This window comes from Schistocerca americana, chromosome 11 (assembly GCF_021461395.2).
Source record: "Schistocerca americana isolate TAMUIC-IGC-003095 chromosome 11, iqSchAmer2.1, whole genome shotgun sequence".
NCBI classification, from domain to species: Eukaryota; Metazoa; Arthropoda; class Insecta; order Orthoptera; family Acrididae; genus Schistocerca; species Schistocerca americana.
In genome coordinates, this window is record NC_060129.1 from 102,679,875 (window position 1) to 102,703,264 (window position 23,390).

A 23,390-nucleotide genomic window follows, 5' to 3' on the forward strand; every position below is an offset into this window, starting at 1 on the left:
TTTGATTTTGCATTACTAACTTATTTTCTAAGAATATGAGCCTCAATGCAGGTGAAAATAATGAAAATTAAAAACTGTGCAGGCGTTGGAACAATTTACTGCGATTTTCACGTTTTTTTCTCCATTTAGGCGAAGAAAAATACCCGTGCAATCGTGACATCTCCTCATAAGTTGGTTCATATAATTAGTAATTTCATACACAATCATATTATCACATTTAATAATGATCGATTCAATACTTTTTGAGTTAGACTGGACGCAAATGTCAAAATAGTCATTTGGAGATGAACGCGTTTGAGAAATCAATTCTTGGAAACTGGAAATTCAAGGAAGTCAACAATAATGTAAAATGCTTACCAATTGATCTGCGATTCCAGAGCCATATAGTAATCCTTCTTCTTTCTCAGAGGCTTCGTTTTGCGCTTGCAGCAGTGCTTTCCGAGCTATCCGACCTTCCTTCGTTTCAATGAGCTACGTCGATTCTGCCAGCATACGCCCTGGTTATCCATTTGTTCGGCATAACTGAAGCTTTACGTGTCTCCTAAAATTCCTGCCTCGTTCATGGCCATCAGAAGGGATGAATTTCCTTCATTGAATAAGCCAGCTGCTAAATACGACGCCAAATCAACCACTTTTAGTCCGGAGTGCAAGTGTTTGGGAGCTAATCACCAAATAGTGGAATTAAAAGTTTCATTAGCATTTTGTGTGTGGCCACCTACACATTTCTCCAGTAATTCATCCCCTGATAAATCTTATATGGGAAGAATTTCCTTCTGTACGAATGCGAATTTCGCTTTGAAATTTTGACAGAGTACTCTTGGATAGTTAGCTTAACGATTTCTCGAACCTCCTAGTGTGGTTTCCGCATTAACCATCGTAATCCAAATTAGGTTATTATATTAATTTAGATTTTCTATCCAGTTTGTTGAAAGTAAATGAATTGTGGAGATATATTTACTCATAAATTTACAGATTCTCCAGCAGTTGTTTATTTGGCCTGACAGCATTGTCCTTACATCATGTTCTGCAGAAGCGTTAGTTGGTTCATCTGCATTTTCGTCGCAATTCTCACTGCTGCCGACTATAGCGACTCTCATCCCAGTACAGGTAAAGATTTTACTTGTATAAATTGACATAAGTCTGTATATGATAATGAATAACCAGTTTTAGTAGGTAATGAAAAACATATTCAATATTTTCATTAAGTATTTTATATATTTGTTTTTCAGGATTAGATCCCGAAGTCACAGTCTACCACTTTGGAACTGACAATATGAGTAAGTGTCATAATTTTCCATTACTTCCAGAAACTTTTCATGGTTCAAGAAATTCATGCAGTGCAAACTTATCTCATCGGTAGACGTATTTGATGATTTAATAAGTGATTTGGGTCATTTGATTATTATGCATAAAATCTCTAAGTTCACTGAGTTTCTATATTATTACTTTTGTTTTTATAGTCGGTATGAGTTGGAATACAGTTTACATATGTGTTACATACGTGTTGGTACACCTTGAGAGTGGTAATCATGGCCTTTTTCTAAATTATTTTCATAAAGGTTTAGTGGTCCCGTCTAGATCAATATAACACATGAATAGACGAAGCTAAACAGAATCTATTTCACATAAGTAGTCGTGATATACAGGTATTTGACATGTATTCCAGGATTACAGTAGTACATTGTACATCGTCTTCCATAAATTTATATTGAGTACAGAAGAACATTCTCACGTTCACAATATTTATATAACCAATTAAAAACAGGAATCTGATAATGGTAATCATCTCACGAGGTATCCATCAGAAATTGTAATGCTTGTGCTGACTACCTTATAATCCTGTTTCTTATCTGTTTAAATTCATTGAGATATGGGTTCAAAATTATGGTACATTTGCTTCCAACGTGTTCTTTCATCAGTGGCAGAGTTTTTAAATTAATAGTGGATGTCATCATTGTGGTTCAGCTGAAGATTTGCTTTCATGTAAAACATAGTTCCATAGAACCTTCACATGGACACAAACAGTAAATTTTGAAGGAGTGTTAAGTATTCCCATCTATATAGATAACTTGTAGCACTTACTCCTTCAGTTTATTTTGAACAACATACTAGTTTCTCTTTTCTTGTAAATAATGGTTATTTTAGGAAGACAGGTATGACCTTAAGAGCCAGTTACATGGCACATGCTGTAACTATACCAGTAGCATTATGATTCTCTTGTTAGTAACAATAGTAAATCAATAATAAACCATGTTCCTCTTCACAGTGTGAGATATGTCATGTTCCCTATTATGATTGCTATCTGAGTGAATGTCCATCAAATTATTGCTATTTACTTTCTGTAACAATACGTTACAGAAAGTAACTACAAGTTGATCCACATTTTCGAAGAAGTATGTAGTTCAAAAATGGTTCAAATGGCTCTGGGCACTATGGGACTTAACATCTGTGGTCATCAGTCCCCTAGAACTTAGAACTACTTAAACCTAACTAGCCTAAGGACATCACACACATCCATGCCCGAGGCAGGATTCGAACCTGCGACCGTAGCAGTGGTGCGGTTCCGGACTGAGCGCCTAGAACCGCGAGACCACCGTGGCCGGCAGTATGTAGTTGATATGTACACTGTTTCAAAGGAACCACATGGTAAACAAAATGTCATTCTAGAATGGGACGTAATTGATGTCTGTAGATCATAAATTTTAAGTAACCACGTTGGTGTCGTCTGTAAGCATTAATTTAATTTCACACATACTTAACGCCTGCTGTGTGCAGATTGTTACCAGAAATTTGAAGCATAAGGGGACGCTAGGCTATACAAAAATGTAACTCCTTGTTCTGATGTCACAGAAACTTCCTGTGATGAGACAAGTTTTTAGCCGGTTAACTGATGAGTTACTGATTTTATAATTGCTAATAGCAGGCTGAACAGCACAAAGGCTTTAGTCAAATCACGCAAGCTATTTACAGAAGAACAATTTCTGTGTCAACGCTCTAAGGTATACACAAATACAAAGATAGGAATATTCCTCGGAAAGTCAAATTATTTTTATTCCTAATTGCAAAGAATTCAATACATTTGATTGTATGAATTAATTATTTTAATAATTTGAGGTTTTCCACATTTGTAACATCCAATTAGAGTTCCCTGGAATTTTGTGTAGGGCACCTTTTTCTAAAGAGTTCATATAATGGTGTATTTCGTTTTGATAAGACCAAAACTGTGGTGAAGTGTTGCATTAAAACATGAATGAAATCTATGTATTCCATCTAGTTCTCCAGAGTAGGTTTTCAGCTGTTTACATGATGTACTGCCACATCATGTGATGTATATTTCTGGAAGGCAGGATGGTTTGGTTGAGTTACCCAGTGGTTACAGACAGGTGACTCATAACTTTCATGTAAAATATTGGGAGTTAGTTGTTGTAGGATATACACTGCAAGTCTAATGTCAGTGACATTTGAGCATCTCATGTATCTGTTCAGTTTGTGTCATTTACCTTCTGCCTAGTCTGATGCACTGTCGCAACTTCCTCCCTGTGCCAACCTCTTACTTTCAGAGTAGAACTGGTTATCTCACGTTCCATGTTGAAAATTCGTACCAGGACGTAAAATCTTAGAAATATTTTCCTTATGTTTGGTTGTAGTAGACACCTTCGACGGAGGAAAGCCATCTTTCCCTCTGCATGTCTGCCTCTGAAATCCGCCTTACTTTGTCCTTCATCTGTAATTTTGCTTTCAAGGAAGCAAAATTCCTTCATCTATTTTGTAATCCCAGACTTTGACGTTAAATTTAACGCTAATCTCGTTTCTGGTATTCCTCATTACGTTAATCGTTCATTTGTTCACACTAAGTACATATTTGCATTCATTTGACTCCCCATTCCACACAACAGACCAAATAATTCTTCCCGATCTTCACTGACAGTAATGTTTTCAGCGAATCTTCCCCATGGCACTTATAACCATGACTGTTAATCCTACTCCTACGCTTGTCTTTTATTTTATTACGGTTTCCTAAATGTACAGATTAGACAGTGGCGGAGAAACACCGTTTCATTAAGTTACACCCTCATTAAGCACATCTCTTTTCTCATAGTCTTCCGTTCTTATAGCTTCTTTTGTGTTCCTATATATATTATTGTATACCCAAATTTCCCAGTATTTCTAGTCATTTCACGCTGTAGAACGCTTTTCCTAGGTAGAAGAATTCTATACAAGTATCTAGATTCTTATTAACTCTTGAATACATTACGAAGTGGAATGCAGCACATGTGTTTTGGGTTCTGTCGTGTTTCCTATGCACTTACGCTACATCTGTTCTCCAGAACAGAGCTTTCTTTGTGGACCAAAGTCTCCTCCAGCCACTCACCCTCCCACTGATGCAAGACTCTCTTAAGCTCAACATCGAGGTGATAGCATACAGGAGGATGGCACACTGTAATACTTGAGAATCGAGACAATCCTCTTGGCGGCCAGATCTGTCCTTTCATTCTTCACAATTCCGATGTGTTTTTGTACCCAGCAAAAAGACACCTAAATCCCCAGTCGTTGTAGTTGGAGCAGGGACTAGCTTCCCTGCTGAGTACAAACGTCTCACAGGGTGAAGGGAACGTAGAAAATCGGATGACACAAGAAATTTATCACTGGAAGAACGTCTCACCTACTCCAATGACCGCAAGATCGCATAAAATTCTGCATAAAAGACAGTAAACGCTTAAGGCAGTCTGATCTTGAGGACAAGATCTGTCAAAAAAACGTAGCAACCAACAGGATCCCCCTGTAGCGATGCGTGCATAAAAACAGCTATATTGTTGTGGTGCCCAGGTAAAATGTCAGAAAATATCTCATTAAAAGCGGAAGCAGGAGTTTAATCTCTCTTGTAGCGCCCCAAATCTAAAATCACTCTGGGTCTCTCCAGTAACCATGGCAGCAGGCAGTTAAAACCCTCGATTTGGAGCAGTACTGGCTCCTCACTGAGGGACTCCAGTACATGTTGCACGTGGATCGCAAGTGGCATTGTGGCTCTTAAACGGTTGGAAATAAGTGGGATGAGCAACATTATAGAGTGTGGGTGAAGTTGGAGCTGTGAGGAACTTGCATGCCTGATGCAGTAGGTGGAGCTGCTGGTGACCCCCCCCCCCTCCCCAGCCTCTGCACATAGGCTGGGCCAACTGGCCAACTGGAGACCCTCAAGGTGGACAGTGTCAATTCAAATCAAAAGGCCTCGCCAATGCATGAACCATGCACCCATAGTCCAGCCATGAATGCATGAAAGCCGTATAAAACTTCAATGCTCAGATACACATTGCTGCGGCTCAATGCAAGTTCTTTAGCTGTCAGAATCTACATTCCTAAATCAATATCTAGGGTCCGGGGTCTCTCCCAGGAATGCTGGTCCCCATGTGCCACAATGCATCCCTTGTGCATCAGCTCTCATCTGTGACTAGATTTTAGCTCACTTTCCTGATGAAAACCTCCAATAGAATCTTCTGAACCTCAAAGATCCATTGCTAATCTCATGACTTCCTATCATTCGAGCTTCTGAGCAGGCTGCCACAGCAGCAGCTTTTATCGAAGACCCAATTCTTGTATTTGCCACATAACCCAAATTGGAAGAACATTGGTTGTAGCACAAGTCAGGGACAGTCCTCAATGCCATTTCCACAAGGTGAATTGTGTTACTAGCTGTTAGTGTGCCCACAAAGCTGAAATTTGCCACACCTCCACTTCTATGTCTGTGGACTGGTGACTGGGCGACACCAAGGAATATTCTTCCCAACCATATTTTACAAAAGCGGCGCTGGTACCTATATATACTCTTGCAGTCCACTCAGTTGCTGTCTATACAAGTCAAGTTGTAACGCAAGCCAGTCAACTTCCAGACTAACACTGGGTCATCAGCTACAGTAATCGACTGGGCTACACAAGCCATTAAGTCTCCTCCAGGCACCCCTTCACAACAGAGTTATGTAGTTTTAGTAAAAACACCATTTCTGTTACAGGACATACCTGTTAGAGGACTTTTCCATAGCAAACGCTACTGTGGCGTTACAGTAACTCCAGCTTGGATTCTGATGGTTGTGGCCCCTCAGGTCTCTAACCTGTCCAGCATAGACTTATTCCATGCCTTGGGGCTTGAGTTTTGCACCAATTCTGATGCAGTCCAAGCACTGGGCCTCTCCCTACACCACCTACATCTTGGTTAAATTAGGACCAGTGTTCTGCCAGTGAGCATCCTGGGGATCCAGTCGCATATATCCCTTACACCTACTGCAGCTCCAAACTCCAAAATTATTTAAGGTCCGTAGCGTCGAGTTTGCATACCAGGATAAGCATCAACAGGACTTGCAACATCTTCAGGATGAGGGAGTCATCATCCCAGTAACACACAGCCAAAGGGCCCTTCCTATTTGACTGTGGAGAAACCATCAGGCGCTGGCTGCATTGGTGATGACTTCCAGGACACTGTGAATGCCTAATCTGTAGTCGTCAGATATACCACTCCCATGCTTCAGGAGACTGTTTACATCTCGCTGGGTCTATGGTATTTGCCAAAAATGACCTTCATTATGCTTATTTGCCCAAAATGATCTTCATGGTGCGTATCTACACCTCACGCTGCGTCACGGCACCCAGGAGACTAAAATCATAAACATCATAGCCACTCCTTTTGGATTGCTCCAATATACATAGCTTCCGTTTGGCATCGCCAAAGTTACATCAATTTTTTGGAGGTACTATGTTGTTGGTGTGGTCTTCAGTCCTGAGACTGGTTTGATGCACTCTCCATGCTACTCTACCCTGTGCAAGCTTCTTCATCTCCCAGTACTTACTGCAACCTCCATCCTTCTGAATCTGCTTAGTGTATTCATCTGTTGGTCTCCCTCTACGATTTTTACCCTACACACTGCCCTCCAATGCTAAATTTATGATCCCCTGATGCCACAGAACTAGTCCTATCAACCGGTCCTTTCTTCTTGTCAAGTTGTGCCACAAACTTCTATTCTCCCCAATTCTATTCTATACTTCCTCATTAGTTATGTGATCTACCAATCTTCAGCATTCTTCTGTAGCACTACATTTCGAAAACTTCTGTTCTCTTCTTGTCCAAACTATTTATCGTCCATGTTTCAATTCCATACATGGCTACACTCCATACAAATACTTTCAGAAACGACTTCCTGACGCTTATATCGATACTCGATGTTAACAAATTTCTCTTCTTCACAAATGCTTTCCTAGTCATTGCCAGTCTACATTTTATATCCTCTCTACTGCGACCATCATCAGTTATTTTGCCCACCAAATAGCAAAATCCTTTACTACTTTAAGTGTCTCATTGCCTCCTCTAATTCCCTCAGCATCACCCGACTTAATTCGACTACATTCCATTATCCTCGTTTTGCTTTTGTTGTTTTTCATCTTATATCCTCCTTTCAAGACACTATCCATTCTGTTCAACTGCTCTTCCAAATCCTTTGCTGTCTCTGACAGAATTACAATGTCATCGGTGAACCTCAAAGTTTCTATTTCTTCTCCATGGATTTTAATATCTACTTCGAATTTTTCTTTTGTTTCCTTTACTGCTTGCTCAATATACAGATTGAATAACATCGGGGAGAGGCTACAACCCTGTCTCACTCCCTTCCCACCAACTGATTCCCTTTCGTGCCCCTCAACTCTTATAACTGCCTTCTGGTTTCTGTACAAATTGTAAATAGCCTTTCACTCCCTGTATTTTACCCCTTCCACCTTTAGTATTTGATAGAGAGTATTCCAGTTAACATTGTCAAAAGGTTTCTCTAAGTCCACAAATGCAAGAAAAGTAGGTTTGCTTTTCTTCTAAGATAAGTCATGAGGTCAGTATTGCCTCATGTGTTCCAACATTTCTATGAAATCCAAACTCATCTTCCCCGAGGTCGGCTTCTACCAGTATTTCCATTCGCCTGTAAAAAAAAATTCGTGTTAGTATTTTGCAGCTGTGACTTATTAAACTGATAGTTCGGTAATTTTCACATCTGTCAACAAGTGCATTCTTTGGGATTGGAATTACTATGTTCTTCTTTAAGTATGAGGGCATTTCGCCTGTCTCATACATCTTGCTCACCAGATGGCAGAGTTTTGTAAGGACTGGCTCTCCCAAGGCCGTCAGTAGTTCTAATGGAATGTTGGCTACTCCTGGGGCCTTGTTTCGACTCAGGTCTTTCAGTGCTCTGTCAAACTCTTCACACAGTATCGTACCTCTCATTTCATCTTCATCTACGTCCTTTTCCATTTCCATAATATTGTCCTCAAGTACATCGCCCTTGTATAGACCCTCTATATAGTCCTTCCACCTTTCTGCTTTCCCTTCTTTGCCTAGAACTGGATTTCCATCTGAGCTCTTGATATTCATACAAGTGGCTCTCTTTTCTCCAAAGGTATCTTTAATTTTCCCGTAGGCAGTATCTATCTTACCCCTAGTGAGATAAGCCTCTACATCCTTACATTTGTCCTCTAGCCATCCCTGCTTAGCAATTTTGCACTTCCTGTCGATCTCATTTTTGAGACCTTTGTATTTCTTTCTGCCTGCTTCATTTACTGCATTTTTATATTTTCTCCTTTTATCAATTAAATTCAATATGTCTTCTGTTACCCAAGGATTTCTACCAGCCCTCGTCTTTTTACCTACTTGATTCTCTGCTGGCTTCACTACTTCGTCCCTCAGAGCTACCCATTCTTCTTCTACTGTATTTCTTTCCCCCATTCTCGTCAATCCTTCCATTATGCCGTCCCTGAAGCTCTGGAAAACCTCTGGTTTAGTCGGTTTATCCAGGTCCCATCTCCTTAAATTCCCACCCTTTTGCAGTTTCTTCAGTTTCAATCTAGTTTATAACCTATGGATTGCGGTCAGAGTCCATATCTGCTCCTGGAAATGTCTTACAATTTAAAACCTGGTTCCTAAATCTCTGCCTTGCCATTTCATAACCTATCTAATACCTCCTAGTACCTCCCGGATGATTCCATGTATATAACCTTCTTTTATGATTCTTGAACCAAGTGTTAGCTATGATTAAGTTATGATCTGTGCAAAATTCTACCAGACAGCTTCCTCTTTCTTTTCTAATCCCCAATCCATATTCACCTACTATGTTTCCTTCTCTTCCTATTCTCGAATTCCAGTCACCCATGACTATTAAATATTCGTCTCCCTCCACTACCTGAATAATTTCTTTTATCTCATCATACTGTTCATCAATTTCTCCATCATCTGCAGAGCTAGTTGGCATATAAACTTGTACTACTGTGGTAGTCATGGGCTGCATGTCTATCTTGGCCACAATAAGGCTTTCACTACGCTGTTTGTTGTAGCTTACCTGCACTCCTATTTCTTTATTCATTATTAAACCTACTCCTGCATTACCCCTCTTTGATTTTGTATTTATAACCCTGTATTTACTTGACCAAAAGTCTTGATCCTCCTGCCACCGAACTTCACTAATTCCCACTATATCTAACTTTAACCTATCCATTTCCCTGTTTAAATTCTCTAATCTACCTGCCCATGTAAGGGATCTGACATTCCGCACACCGATCTGTAGAACGCCAATTTTCTTTCTTCTGATACCTACATCCTGTTGAGTAATCCCTGATCGGAGATCCGAATGGGGGACTATTTTACCAATGGAATATTTTACCCTAGAGGACGCCATCATCATTTAACCATACAGTGAAGCTGCATGCCGTCGGGCAAAATTACGGCTGTAGTTTCCCATTGCTTTAGCTGTTCACGGTACCAGCACAGCAAGGCCGTTTTGGTTAGTGTTACAAGGCCAGATCAGTGTCAGTCATCCAGACTGTGGCCTCTGCAAGTACTGAAAAGGCAGCTACACCTCTTCAGGAACCACACATTTGTCTGGCCTCTCAACAGATACCCCTCCATTGTGTTTGCACCTACGATATGGCCATCTGTATTGCTGTATTGCTGAGTCACGCAAGCCTCCCCACCAACAGCAAGGTCCATGGTTCACGGGGGGGGGGGGGGGGGGGTGGCGGGTGGCGATGACTAACACTTAAAGGACGTCTCAGAGACCATGAGCTACCTTGACAATTTTCTGGTTGTAGGAAAGTATACTGCTGATGTTGCTCTTCTCCCCATTCACAGAAGCTTACCTTCGTTGTAAACTTGGCATATGTTATTTTTCCATCCACCAGATCGAATATTTAGGACACATCTTCAGGCATATGGCTTACACCACATTGTGTGCCTACCATCCAAAAATTACTAGCCTCATTAGATGCATTCCAGCCGAAGTCAGCCAAACTGTTATAGACCATTCATGCCCCATGCTTCAGCGATGCTGGCACCACTCGCTCTGTAACAGAGTTCCCTCGAAGTGGCCATCCTAATGCAATAAGGTGTTCCAAAACCTGAAGAAGGGCCTCTTCGACCTACCTGTCTCATGGCATACAATCCAACGAAACCATTGGTATCAGTGGCCGATGCTGACTGGCAGACTTTTGTCCCATATTGAGAATGGCGTGGAGCGACCCACTGCATTTGTATCCAAGACACTTACAGCAGGATAGAGGAACTACATAGAAAAGGAGGCTTTGGTCATCATCTTTGGCAGCAAACGCTTCCCTGCCTGCATCTATAGCCACCGTTTCACACTCATGACATATCATAAGCCTCTAATGCGTCTCTTCAAGTATTCAGCAAGTTGCCACTGTGGGCCCCGTTTCTCTCAGGATATGCCTATTGTATCCAATATCACCCTAATGCCACCCATGCCAATGCCGATATCCTATCGCGATTTCATGTTAGTCACAACCCAGAATTTCATGAGGATCCAGAAGTCTGTTTTCATGAGGACAGTGAGACTGCCATCATCAAAAACCCATCTTCCAAGTGATGCACGCTTTGTGGGATATCACACAGTGGCAGGCCATGTCCTCCAGGAGGATTTGCATTATACAACAGAAAGACAGCCTGCAGACAAAGTAATGTCTCATGTATCCAGACCTCCAAGCCTTCTGTAGCACGCAGCAAAAAAATGGTTCAAATGGCTCTGAGCACTATGGGACTTAACATCTTAGGTCATCAGTCCCCTAGAACTTAGAACTACTTAAACCTAACTAACCTAAAGACATCACACACATCCATGCCCGAGGCAGGAGTCGAACCTGCGACCGTAGCAGTCCCACAGTTCCGGACTGCAGCGCCTAGAACCGCACGGCCACCGCGGCCGGCACGCAGCAAAAGTCTTTATCCTTGCATCACATTGCGCTGATAAAGGTCGCGATGGGCCATGCTCAGGTCCTCATTCCCAGAACCCTATGGCATTGGGAAGTCATTTTGACTCTCCTAACAATACATCCACTGGAAGGGTATGGAGACATTTTATGCGAGAATGGTGAAAAGGTGCCTCACATGTCAAAACAAGCAAGCTGTGCCCTCCTGTCAGTATTTTCCATGGCCTCCTATGGTGACTCATTGGTCCTGTCTTCAATTTGGACTTTGCTGGCCCATTCCTTGGATCTGTGTGGCGTCTGATTTTGATTGTGAGCAGTGGGTTCTGCTTTGTGTTTTTCATGCCATTCACAACCTCAGCGAAGACGATCCAGATTGTTGCATGGTTGTTCGCCCTTAAAGGCGTCACACAAGCCTTTGTCACTGACAATGGCCCCAATTATCATCAGCAGAATTCTGATTCTTGCTATTCAATTTAATTTCATCAGTCCACATGGTCATCCTCACAAATCACCATTTTCCCTAGAATCAGAACAGCCACATACCTTCTTGTATCAATGGATTGTGTAGGTTTTCTTTGCAGGATCCAGTGCAGCTGTGGACACCCTCCATTTATTCTCCATTTGATTTGGCAGGCAATGTTTGAATTCCAGTTGCTGCAAAGAGGCTGTTGCTGCTGGCATATGTATGATGTATGGGCCCATCATGGATCCAAACAACTAATGGGTGCCATAACTCCTTCTTGCACTCCAGATGCCTGTAATGCGACTCTCTTTGCGCCATCTACCATTTCCTCCAACCCAAGACCTCCTGTGGCCAGCCACAATTCGTCACTCTCTCATCCCATATGAATAGAAGTGGATCGTCCCCCTCCCCCCTTCCCCAGAATGGTGAATGCTCCAACACGGTCGAGGCCTCCAGGGCCTGCTGTGGCCTAGATGCACTTTTGGGGGAGAATGGCGGGCAGTGGCAACATGAATTATGGTTGTACCATGTATGTCACAGAATGTAACACTCATGCAGTCCATAGCAGCCACGCAAGATTTTCAGAAGGCGCACCAAGAACTACAGACCAATAGATATCTCGACAGGCAAAAGTAAGAGGTCGCTGGCCTTATCGCAAACCGTGCCCGTATCCGGTCACGAGTTAGAACGGGACAGCACGGTTCTTCCTGGAGAATAACTATTTAAGGAAACCCAGGGATCACTGTGGACAGTTCCCATCGACGAGAGTTGGCCGATTCATGCTACTGTCTCTACGCTATCGATGACGACAATTTAGCGGCGAGAAGTAGGCTTCTGAGTTGGAAAACAGCTCTCACTGATTGTTGGTCATTTCAATGTTGAGTTCCGGCTCCAGGGATCTAGGTGGAGCCAAATCCACTGAATTGTATTTTGTTTGGAAACGCAGAGGAGGTATAGTCTGATTGTAATTATAAATTGTGACAGTTAATTTTCCTTTCAAACAGACAATAATGGAACTAAGAAATTTTTTTGCTTCAACTGGGATACTCAATAACGAAAAACAGATGGATTTTGCAGAAATTATGAGCTCCACAGTGAGAATAAACAGCTAAATGGTAGTTCTGTTGTATGAATGCATAAGGCCCACAGGAATTCCCCCACATAGATGCAGCACAGTCATAGGCCTGTCCTCAGAAACGTGCTTTATAATTGCACGAAAGTTACCCATGTACTTGTCATCTTGTTTATCAATTTCAGTAGGATCTAAGTCATTAAGGGGGCCTTAATGCAATCTCCTGACATCCACAGATAATCACCACATCGATGAGAGGGTCTAGCCCTTTTCTGTTTCCTTCCCACCTGCTCCATCAAGCCTTAGTTCTGGCGATGTTTCATATCTTTTGCCTTGTTCATCATCATGTGAACAAAATTTTGACAATGGATTAGAGTAGCTATATAGTAAGTACTGCACGCCTGGATGTTGAAATATTGAACCCACGCCCGGATTCCTGGGTTCGATTCCCGGCGGGGTCAGGGATTTTCTCTGCCTCGTGATGACTGGGTGTTGTGTGCTGTCCTTAGGTTAGTTAGGTTTAAGTAGTTCTAAGTTCTAGGGGACTTATGACCACAGCAGTTGAGTCCCATAGTGCTCAGACCCATTAGAACCATTTTGAAATATTGAAGATCATGCTTCCACACCAGAAACCTGGAGTTTTCCAGGGCTGTAACATTTTGATTACTACCTTTACCAGACTCGTCATAGCGAAAAACAAACAGTACTTACAGAAGACACCGTCCTCTTTGGCAGAGTATACTAAATAAAGTTGAATGTACGATATTGGCAAATTTGCAAAGTGAGGGGAAATATATAAATTGCATTAGGCACAGAAAAGTTTTGGAATTGTTGTAGCTTCATGTGATAATCAATTTTTTTTTATACTTAGCGAACAAATACTTATCTCATAGTTACAGCCCGATCGTGTATTGTCTCCACGCAGCCAAACATAACCATTTCCAGCCAATGATCGGCTCAGTTGGACCAGAGGACCCAGTCCACTCCATGTAATCACAGTCCACACCAGTATGAAGCTAGCACCAGCTTGCGCTGTGTCTTGTTGACAACTTGCGCCATGACTTCGTCGGGGTCTGCACCATCCTCGAACTCTACAATCAGATCTTACCAACTTTAATCGGGACTCATCCAATCAGACCACCGTCTTCCAGTCGTCTAGGGTCCAACCAGTGGGATCACGAGCACAGGAGAAGGGCTGCAGGGGAAGTCCCGCCGTTATGCAAATGCACACACGTTGGCCACCTGCTGTGATAGCCCATTAACGTAATTTCGCTGCACTGTCCTAACGGATACGTTTATCGTACGTCTCACATTGACTTTTGCGGTTGTTTCGCGTAGTGTTCCTCGCCTCTTAGCACTGACAAACGCCGCTGCTCTCGGCCTCTAAATGAACGCCGTCGACCACTGCCTTGTTTGTGGTCAGAGGTACTCTTGACGCCGTGGATCTCCAAATGTTGAATTGTCTAACGATTTCCGAAATGGAATGTCCCATTTGTCTACCTCCTCCTCCTAATCAGCGTTCAAAGTTTATTAATCTCCGTCGTGCGGTTATAATCAAGCTGGAAACCTTTTCATGTGAATTACCTGAATACAATCGACAGCTCGGCCAATAAACTGCCGCTTCATACCTTTTGTAGGCTGGACTACCGCCATATGTGAAAGGGCATACCGCTATCTCATGATTTTGCCACCTCTGTGTGGCTGTAGCAGCTGGCATCTCTCGTAGTTTGATTCTCGAACTTCAACCGTGGACTTCCTCTGGTATTTTTCTGATGATATATATATATGTCCATTTCACCTAAACAGATAATCAACAAACCCCTTCTAGCCAGCATTATTTTATTGATTTCGTTGTTTGTTATCTTATTAGTCCCTTTGACTTTTCACGGTGTGCCTTTAACAACACATTTCAAAAGTATTCCGTTTTTCAGTTCCTTACATCACAGAGTCCAGGTCACACATTTACAAGATGCAACACAACAAACGCGCTTTTGGAAGCATTTTACTGGCGTGTTAGCAGTCAGTTTTAGAGGCTAACATCTTTTTTCTATGTTTTGTTCGGATTCTTACTTTTTCCTCGCTTTTTACTCCTCCAGCGATTTTATTTCTTAAATCAGCAACAAAGTGTCGGAGTACGTGGCCATCCACGACAGGTACATGGACGCTGATTTGTCGCCGTTTTGTCACAAACCATTAGTAATACAGTTTCGTCATGACTTTGTCCACTTCATTGAAGGTGGAATCTAAGATGTGCTGGATCAAATGGTGTCGTTAAGGATATGTGGGTATTCACGTGACTTATTATTTTGACACAGGAAGAATGTCGTATTGTTGTACAGACTTGTGAAGAACAATATTTCTGTTAGGAGTACTATGTGGGTCATTTTTGACCCACAATGGATTTTCGAGGCCGTTACCCGCCTCTATAATCATCGCATGACGAATCGCTCCCGTGACTTTTCATCATTTATGGGGTTGTACAACTTACCAAAATTTCATCCCCCCTAGCTCACTCACCTAGAAGTATGAAAAATTTATCTGTTATACCAGTAGTACGATGTGGGTCATTTTTGACCCATACCTATTTAACGCACAGTTTGATATGAGGTAACACCGGTTTGCTGTCACTAAATATGATCTGGGCACGCCTCGACGTTATTCACGAGCTGTTAGAGTATATTATACTTTGGGCCAAAAAGAACATTAAATACGAAGTATTCGGTTGTCGAATGATACATTATGTCAGCGAGGCTTTCCGTTTTCTATGGACTGGCGACATGCAGAACTACGCGGAGTAACACTGCAAAACTACAGAATAACATGTGGCATATTATACTTCATTACTTTCATCATGGCAGCGACAGTATAACAGAGGTAGTGGCGGGGGACATACGTTGCCATGTGTAATTTTATTTATGTTCGAAACAGGCTTATGTGTCTTGAAACTATTTTATTGGTCTTGACACAGCTGCTGGTCTAAGACATTATTCATTTATTTGTGTGTATGAGTTTTGAAGACGGCTATATTATTATAGCAGAAACCTTGGTCTAGATTTAAAATAAACAAAATTTTGAGCAACTGTGGGCTGTTTTTCATTCGAGACAACATATTATACAGTGCAGAATCCCAACGCCCCTCCTACACTACTGTCTGGAGCACTGCTCTCTTACACTACAGCAGATGTCAGTCGCATCGCCCTTATGGAACGTCACGACTGACAGCTTCTTCACCTCCATTAAACAGGCAGATGAGCGCTGAAGTGGAGACGACACACTGTATGCAACTCACTCACAAGTCAGGCGACCATCTCCTCACACATTACGATGGGAAATGGTAAAAGATATCCGTATCCTGCGTAACATGCATGCTGGATGTCAGAAGACTGAGAATATTGAGAAGTAACTTCCAGAAACAGTGAAGTTTTATAATGACACTAAGGATGGAGTAGATGTTTTTGACCAAATCGCTAGATACTACAGTCTCCGAGTTGTTACCCAACGATGCCCTGTAAGTGTCTTTTCCTTGACCTCGCCATGATTAACGCTCGCACAATTTTTAAGTTACGTACCTCTGAGATTAGATTACATCAAGGTCAGACAGAGATTCCGAAATCAGATACTGGATTGTAAGGCGTACCTAGGAGCAGGTATAGGCTGAAATTCAAGACATTAGTCAGGAAGAATCAATACGCAAAGACGTGGGATACGGAAGTACTAAGGAATGACGAGTTACGTTTGAAGTTCTCTAACGATATAGATACAGCAATAAGGAATAGCGCAGTAGGCAGTACAGTTGAAGAGGAATGGACATCTCTAAAAAGGGCCATCATAGAAGTTGGGAAGGAAAACATAGGTACAAAGAAGGTACCTGCGAGGAAACCATGGGTAACAGAAGATATACTTCAGCTGATTGATGAAAGGAGGAAGTACAAACATGTTCCAGGAAAATCAGGAACACAGAAATACAAGTAGCTGCGGAATGAAATAAATAGGAATTGCAGGGAAGCTAAGGCGAAATGGCTGCAGGAAAAATGTGAAGACATCGAAAAAGATATGATTGTCGGAAGGACAGACTCAGCATACAGGAAAGTCAAAACAACCTTTGGTGACATTAAAAGCAACGGTGGTAACATTAAGAGTGCAACGGGAATTCCACTGTTAAATGCGGAGGAGAGAGCACATAGGTGGAAAGAATACATAGAGAGCCTCTATGAGGGTGAAGATTTGTCTGACGTGATAGAAGAAGAAACAGGAGTCGATTTAGAAGAGATAGGTGATCCAGTATTAGAATCGGAATTTAAAAGAGCTTCGGAGGACTTACAGTCAAATAAGACAGGAGGGATAGATAACATTCCATCAGAATTTCTAAAATCATTGGGGGAAGTGGCAACAAAACGACTATTCACGTTGGTGTGTAGAATATATGAGTCTGGCGATATACCATCTGACTTTCGGAAAAGCATCATCCACACAATTCCGAAGACGGCAAGAGCTGACAAGTCCGAAAATTATCGCACAATCAGCTTAACAGCTCATGCATCGAAGCTGCTTACAAGAATAATATACAGAAGAATGGAAAAGAAAATGGAGAATGCGCTAGGTGACGATCAGTTTGGCTTTAGGAAAAGTAAAGGGACGAGAGAGGCAATTCTGACGTTACGGCTAATAATGGAAGCAAGGCTAAAGAAAAATCAAGACACTTTCATAGGATTTGTCGACCTGGAAAAAGCGTTCGACAATATAAAATGGTGCAAGCTGTTCGAGATTCTGCGAAAAGTAGGGGTAAGCTATAGGGAGAGACGGGTCATATAAAATATGTACAACAACCAAGAGGGAATAATAAGAGTGGACGAGCAAGAACGAAGTGCTCGTATTAAGAAGGGTGTAAGACAAGGCTGTAGCCTTTCGCCCCTACTATTCAATCTGTACATCGAGGAAGCAATGATGGAAATAAAAGAAAGGTTCAGGAGTGGAATTAAAATACAAGGTGAAACGATATCAATGATACTATTCGCTGATGACATTGCTGTCCTGAGTGAAAGTGAAGAAGAATTAAATGATCTGCTGAACGGAATGAACAGTCTAATGAGTACACAGTATGGTTTGAGAGTAAATCGGAGAAAGACGAAGGTAATGAGAAGTAGTAGAAATGAGAACAGCGAGAAACTTAACCTCAGAACTGATGGTCACGAAGTCAACGAAGTTCAGGAATTCTGCTACCTAGGCAGTAAAATAACCAATGACGGACAGAGCAAGGAGAACATCAAAAGCAGACCCGCTATGGCAAAAAAGGCATTTCTGGCCAAGAGAATTCTACTAATATTAAATACCGTCTTTAATTTGAGGAAGAAATGTCTGAGGATGTACGTCTGCAGTACAGCATTGTATGATAGTGAAACATAGACTGTGGAAAAACCGGAACAGAATAGAATCGAAGCATTTGAGATGTGGTGCTATAGACGAATGTTGAAAATTAGGTGGACTGATAAGGTAAGGAATGAGGAGGTTCTACGCAGAATCGGAGAGGAAAGGAATATGTGGAAAAACTGATAAGGAGAAGGGACAGGATGATAGGACATCTGGTAAGACATGAGGGAATGACTTCCATGGTACTAGAGGGAGCTGTAGAGGGCAAAAACTGTAGAGGAAGACAGAGATTGGAATACGTCAAGCAAATAATTGAGGATGTAGGTTGCAAGTGCTTCTCTGAGATGAAGAGTTTAGCACAGGAAAGGTATTCGTGGCGGGCCGCATCAAACCAGTCAGCAGACTAATGACCAAAAAAAAAAAAAAAAAAAAAACCTCTAAGAAGATTTCACGGCGGGACCTTATCCTCAGAGTAGCAGATGATCTCGCTGCCTCTTACACACTTCAGACAAAACTCAGTCTCCCCTTACAGGCACTCCATACTGGCATTGGCCAATACGGAGTTCGAAGGTCTTCTCAAATTCAGGTTTCCTGCAGACAACAAAACTACAAAGGGAAATAAAACGTCAAGTGCAACAAGTATGTGTGCAAAAGATGCCGAACAAAAACTGTTGTCGGCTTTCTGAATCTCAGAGTAGGCAATTCTGTCACGTCCTTTTTCTTAAATATACTTAAATATTTATAATTATAGGCTGAAGTAATTTGTTCTTATGTTTTATTTCCTTCATTGCAATAACTACAAAAAATGCAGAGCATTTTAGTCACCTACTGCTTTTTAGAATGTTTCACTAATATTTGGTGCTTATCTTTTCTATAAAAGGAAAAATACTATTGATACTCACATAAACAATATGTTTTGATTCAGTTTCAATCTTTTTATAAAGAAAAACATTACAACAATGCTTTACCAAATTTACGAAATATTGTGGAATTTCTTCTGTAACATTTAAAATAAAAAAAATGTTGACTTAGAGAAAATTCATATTTGACCGTGTACTATTCATTTTAGAGACGTATTGTCAACATGAAGACACTCATAATACCACCCAGATACGAACAAAATGGTGGTTTTCTACTGCGGGTAAAAATGACCCACATGGTATTACCAGGGGTATGGCGAAGTCTAGTTCATTTAGTGTTAGGAAGTGATGGTTGACGCAGATCCACTTGTGGCTCAAGCATGTTCTCACATGGAGGGTGCTGTGCAAGGGGAAGGGTCTACTCAGTGACGCTGTGTTTCAGAATCGCCCACAGCAGGACAGGTCCAGGAGGGGAAAGAGGCTCCCACTGTGGACCTGGGCACCCTGCTGGACGCTGGAGACAGCGCCGTGGTGACTCTGGTGGCGGGCGACACCCGTCTGGCAGCGCACAGGGCCGTCCTGGCCGCCAGGTGTCCCGTGTTCGCCTCTATTTTCAGCCACGGCACGCTGGAGGCCACAGTCCCAGACGTGGGGGGCCAGTTGCTGCGCCACCTCGTGGCCTACATGTATACCCTGCAGGCCAAGCAGCTGGCCAAAATGGTCCCCCAGCTGCTGGTCGTGGCTGATAAGTACGGCTTGTCAGGCCTGAAGGCACAGTGCGAGCAGCAGTTGGCCTCACAGCTGTCTGTTGAGACTGCGGTGACCACAGCTGTGCTCGCTATTCGGAACTCCTGTAGCAGCCTTAAGAAGGCCGCCGCCGCCTTCATAGAGACTCATATTTTACACGTGATGGCCACGAAGGGCTGGGCAGATGCGCTACATTGTCAGCCTGAAGATCTGATTGAAGTGCTCAAGCTGCTGTCTGAGCCAGCAGCAGAAACCAGGTAAACACAAGACAAGCTACATGTCTCCGTTGTCCAGTCCTGTGTAGTTCTGTTTGTGTGCGTGTATTTCCAGCCCCTGAGTACCTTTACGTGTATGTGTGCTGCAAAATACACCATCACTGACAGACATTTTTTGATATCTCGCGATGCTTTCATTGATTTCTCATGTTAGATTAATGTTGTTGTTGTGGTCTTCAGTCCAAAGACTGGTTCGAAGGAGCTCTCCATGCTACTCTATCGTGTGCAGTACCTACTGCAACCAACATCCTTCTGAACCAGCTTAATATATTCATGTCTGGGTCTCCCTCTACAGTTTTTAACCCCCCCCCCCCCCCCCACGCTGCCCTGCAATACTGAATTAGTGATCCCTTGATGCCTCAGAATATGTCCAACCAACGGATCCCTTCCTTTAGTCAAGTGCTACAAATTCCTCTTCTCCCCAATTCTATTCAATACATCCTCATTAGTTATGTGATCTACCAATCTAATTTTCAGCATTCTTCTGTAGCACCACATTTCGAAAGCTTCTATTCTCTTCTTGTCCAAACTATTTATCGTCCATGTTTCACTTCCATACATGGCTACACTCCATACAAATACTTTCAGAAAAGGGTTCCTGACGCTTGAACCTATACTCGATGTTAACAAATATCTCGTCTTCAGAAACGCTATCCTTGCCACTGCTGGTCTACATTTTATATCCCCTCTACTTCGACTATCTTCAGTTACTTTGCTCCCCAAATAGCAAAACTCATCATCTACTTTAAGTTTGTCATTTCCTAATCTAATTCCCTCAGCATCACCTGATTTAATTCAACTAAATTCCATTATCCGCCTTTTGCTTTTGTTGATGTCCATCTTATATCCTCCTTTCAAGACACTGTCCATTTCTTTCGCCGGCTGAAGTGGCCGTGCGGTTAAAGGCGCTGCAGTCTGGAACCGCAAGACCGCTACGGTCGCAGGTTCGAATCCTGCCTCGGGCATGGATGTTTGTGATGTCCTTGGGTTAGTTAGGTTTGACTAGTTCTAAGTTCTAGGGGACTAATGACCTCAGCAGTTGAGTCCCATAGTGCTCAGAGCCATTTGAACCATTTTTCCATTTCTTTCAACTGCTCTTCCAGGTCCTTTGCTGTCTGTGACAGAATTGCAATGTTGTCGCCAAACCTCAGAGTCTTTATTTCATCTCCATGGATTTTAATTCCTACTCCTAATTTTTCTTTTTTTCCCTTTACTGCTTGCTCAATATATAGATTGAATAACATCAGGGATAGGCTACAGCTCTGTCCCAGTCCCTTCCCAAACACTGCTTCCCTGTCATGCCTGTCAATTGTTATAGCTGCCATCTGGTTTCTGTGCTAATTGTAAATAGCCTTCGCTCCCTGTATTTGACCCCTGCCACCTTCAAAATTAGAAAAAGAGTATTCCTCTCAACATTCTCAAAAGCTTTCTCTATGTCCCCAAATATTACAAACGTAGGTTTACCTACCGTTGATCTATCTTATAAGTCGTAGGGTCAGTATTGCCTCACGTCTTGCAACATTTCTATTGAATCCAAACTGGTCTTCCCGTGCTCGCTTTCTACCATTTCCATTTGTCTGTAAAGAATTCGTGTTTAATATTATGCAGCCTTGACTTGTTAAACTGTAATATACACACCTGTTAGATTTAAAGAAGTACTAGATCCAACTGGGTTTATTACCGGATAGGTTAGCTTAAAAAAATCATCTTAGAACTAAATTATTCGTTGATTTATAAGTGGTTTTAACATTATTTGCGGTCATTACTTGTACTGAACTGCATATGTGGAAGAGGCTTATAGGTTCTGGTGTAAAGTATCTGAATAAGTGGTAAATTTGCTGTGAAGACGGCAGGAGCCACATCAGTGGTGGACACAGTGATGTGCTGCTCACAGCAGATGTACACCGCACACAACGATGTGTAGTGTTAGCAGCCAGGGCAGCGAGCCTACAGGCTTTATTCTGTTTGCTGTGCAATTCACCATAAATCTCTTTACTCAGTATTACATATATTGTTCTCTGCTGTATCTGCTGGTGTTCACAATGAGATACTTACAAGTGACATATGCTGCATAAAGGAAAGATGGCGTTGATCAACAAGCGTGTAGTCCGACATTAACACCAGGAACTCTGCAGCGCAGTTCAAAGAGATCAGAAAAGAATTTAAAACTTTCCATCTCTGATGTTGTCATGACATAAATATTAAACCTTGGAAAAAATAGGTGCTGTACAGAAAACGGTCAGACTGATCGCTATTTCCACATTACTACTGCAGCTTGATTTCTATGTTTCTCCTTCACTTTCTATGTTCATTTCTGAAATATACCTACGGTTACAGAACAAACTTTGTTTATTCTCCCCAAGTAGTACAGTGTTATAAGATACACGTCTTAAGATGTGTGCTAGGTTCCAAGAAGAAGGGTGCGGTGCTGAATCGAATCATGAAGAAGACTTCCGTTGCAGGACGTGACACAAGTACGTCTGCAGGAAGCTGTAGGTACTTACTCCTCAAACAGCCTGCGGCCACTTCAGGAGACAACAGACCAGTCTCTACAACTCAGAAAGATCCACAAAATGCGCAGATCCACACAACGCTTCCCATTTCCTTTCGCATTTTGTTCAGTTGTTCCAAAGGATATTATGCTGTAATTTGGACATTCCCATTCTCTAGCACATTAGGAGAGGTGGTTTTATTAGTCAAAACGCTGTTTGTCCTTCTTGGTGGAACATCTGTCAGTTGTCTAGCAACCTGCCGGCCTTGCTTGTACTTCTCTATGCTGTTTATAAAGGCTGCCCAAAGAACTTCACAGTGTTAGGACCTTCCCTAGCCCATACATTGCAGTTACAGATACATCTCCCACAATATGAGTATTCATAAGACCTTTTGTCTCATTATCATTTTTAAATGCTATATCACTTAACAAATGCACCATTAAATCCTAATGCCCAATGGTTTTCAATTTATATATATATATATATATATATATATATATATATATATATATATATATATATATATATATATATATATGTGTGTGTGTGTGTGTGTGTGTGTGTGTGTGTTCAGAAATTTCCTTTAGAGACTTATATGATTTGTAGAGGGGAGTGAGAACTGGAATCCATGTCCAGAAACATACCGTTTCCCTCCTACGAAGGTCTCAGTTCAGATGTTTAACTCATCCACTTCTGCTTGAGCAGCTGAGTTGGGTGTGATGCAGTACAGTTATTAGATAACAATTCGAAAGAAACACAGCGAAAGATCCCTTTATCAGCTAAGCCTCTTGTTTGTATTATCACTTAAATATTGTGTGTTCACATTACCTCAAAACAAAAAATCAACCTAGCATACTGTACATGCAGAAGGTAATG

General features: G+C 41.9%; 1 protein-coding gene across 1 annotated transcript in view; it reads left to right on the forward strand.

Annotated features, from left to right (window-relative positions):
• The first annotated feature begins 264 nt into the window (after positions 1 to 264).
• The window catches only part of LOC124553312 (ankyrin-3-like), a 46,165-nt gene continuing 23,039 nt past the window's right edge, over positions 265 to 23,390 (forward strand). Inside the window, exons 1-3 of the mRNA XM_047127190.1 lie at positions 265 to 1,107; positions 1,230 to 1,277; positions 19,443 to 20,004. Of these exons, the coding sequence (XP_046983146.1) occupies positions 1,020 to 1,107; positions 1,230 to 1,277; positions 19,443 to 20,004 (698 nt within the window). The 5' untranslated portion in view covers positions 265 to 1,019. The remainder of the gene's footprint in view (positions 1,108 to 1,229; positions 1,278 to 19,442; positions 20,005 to 23,390) is intronic.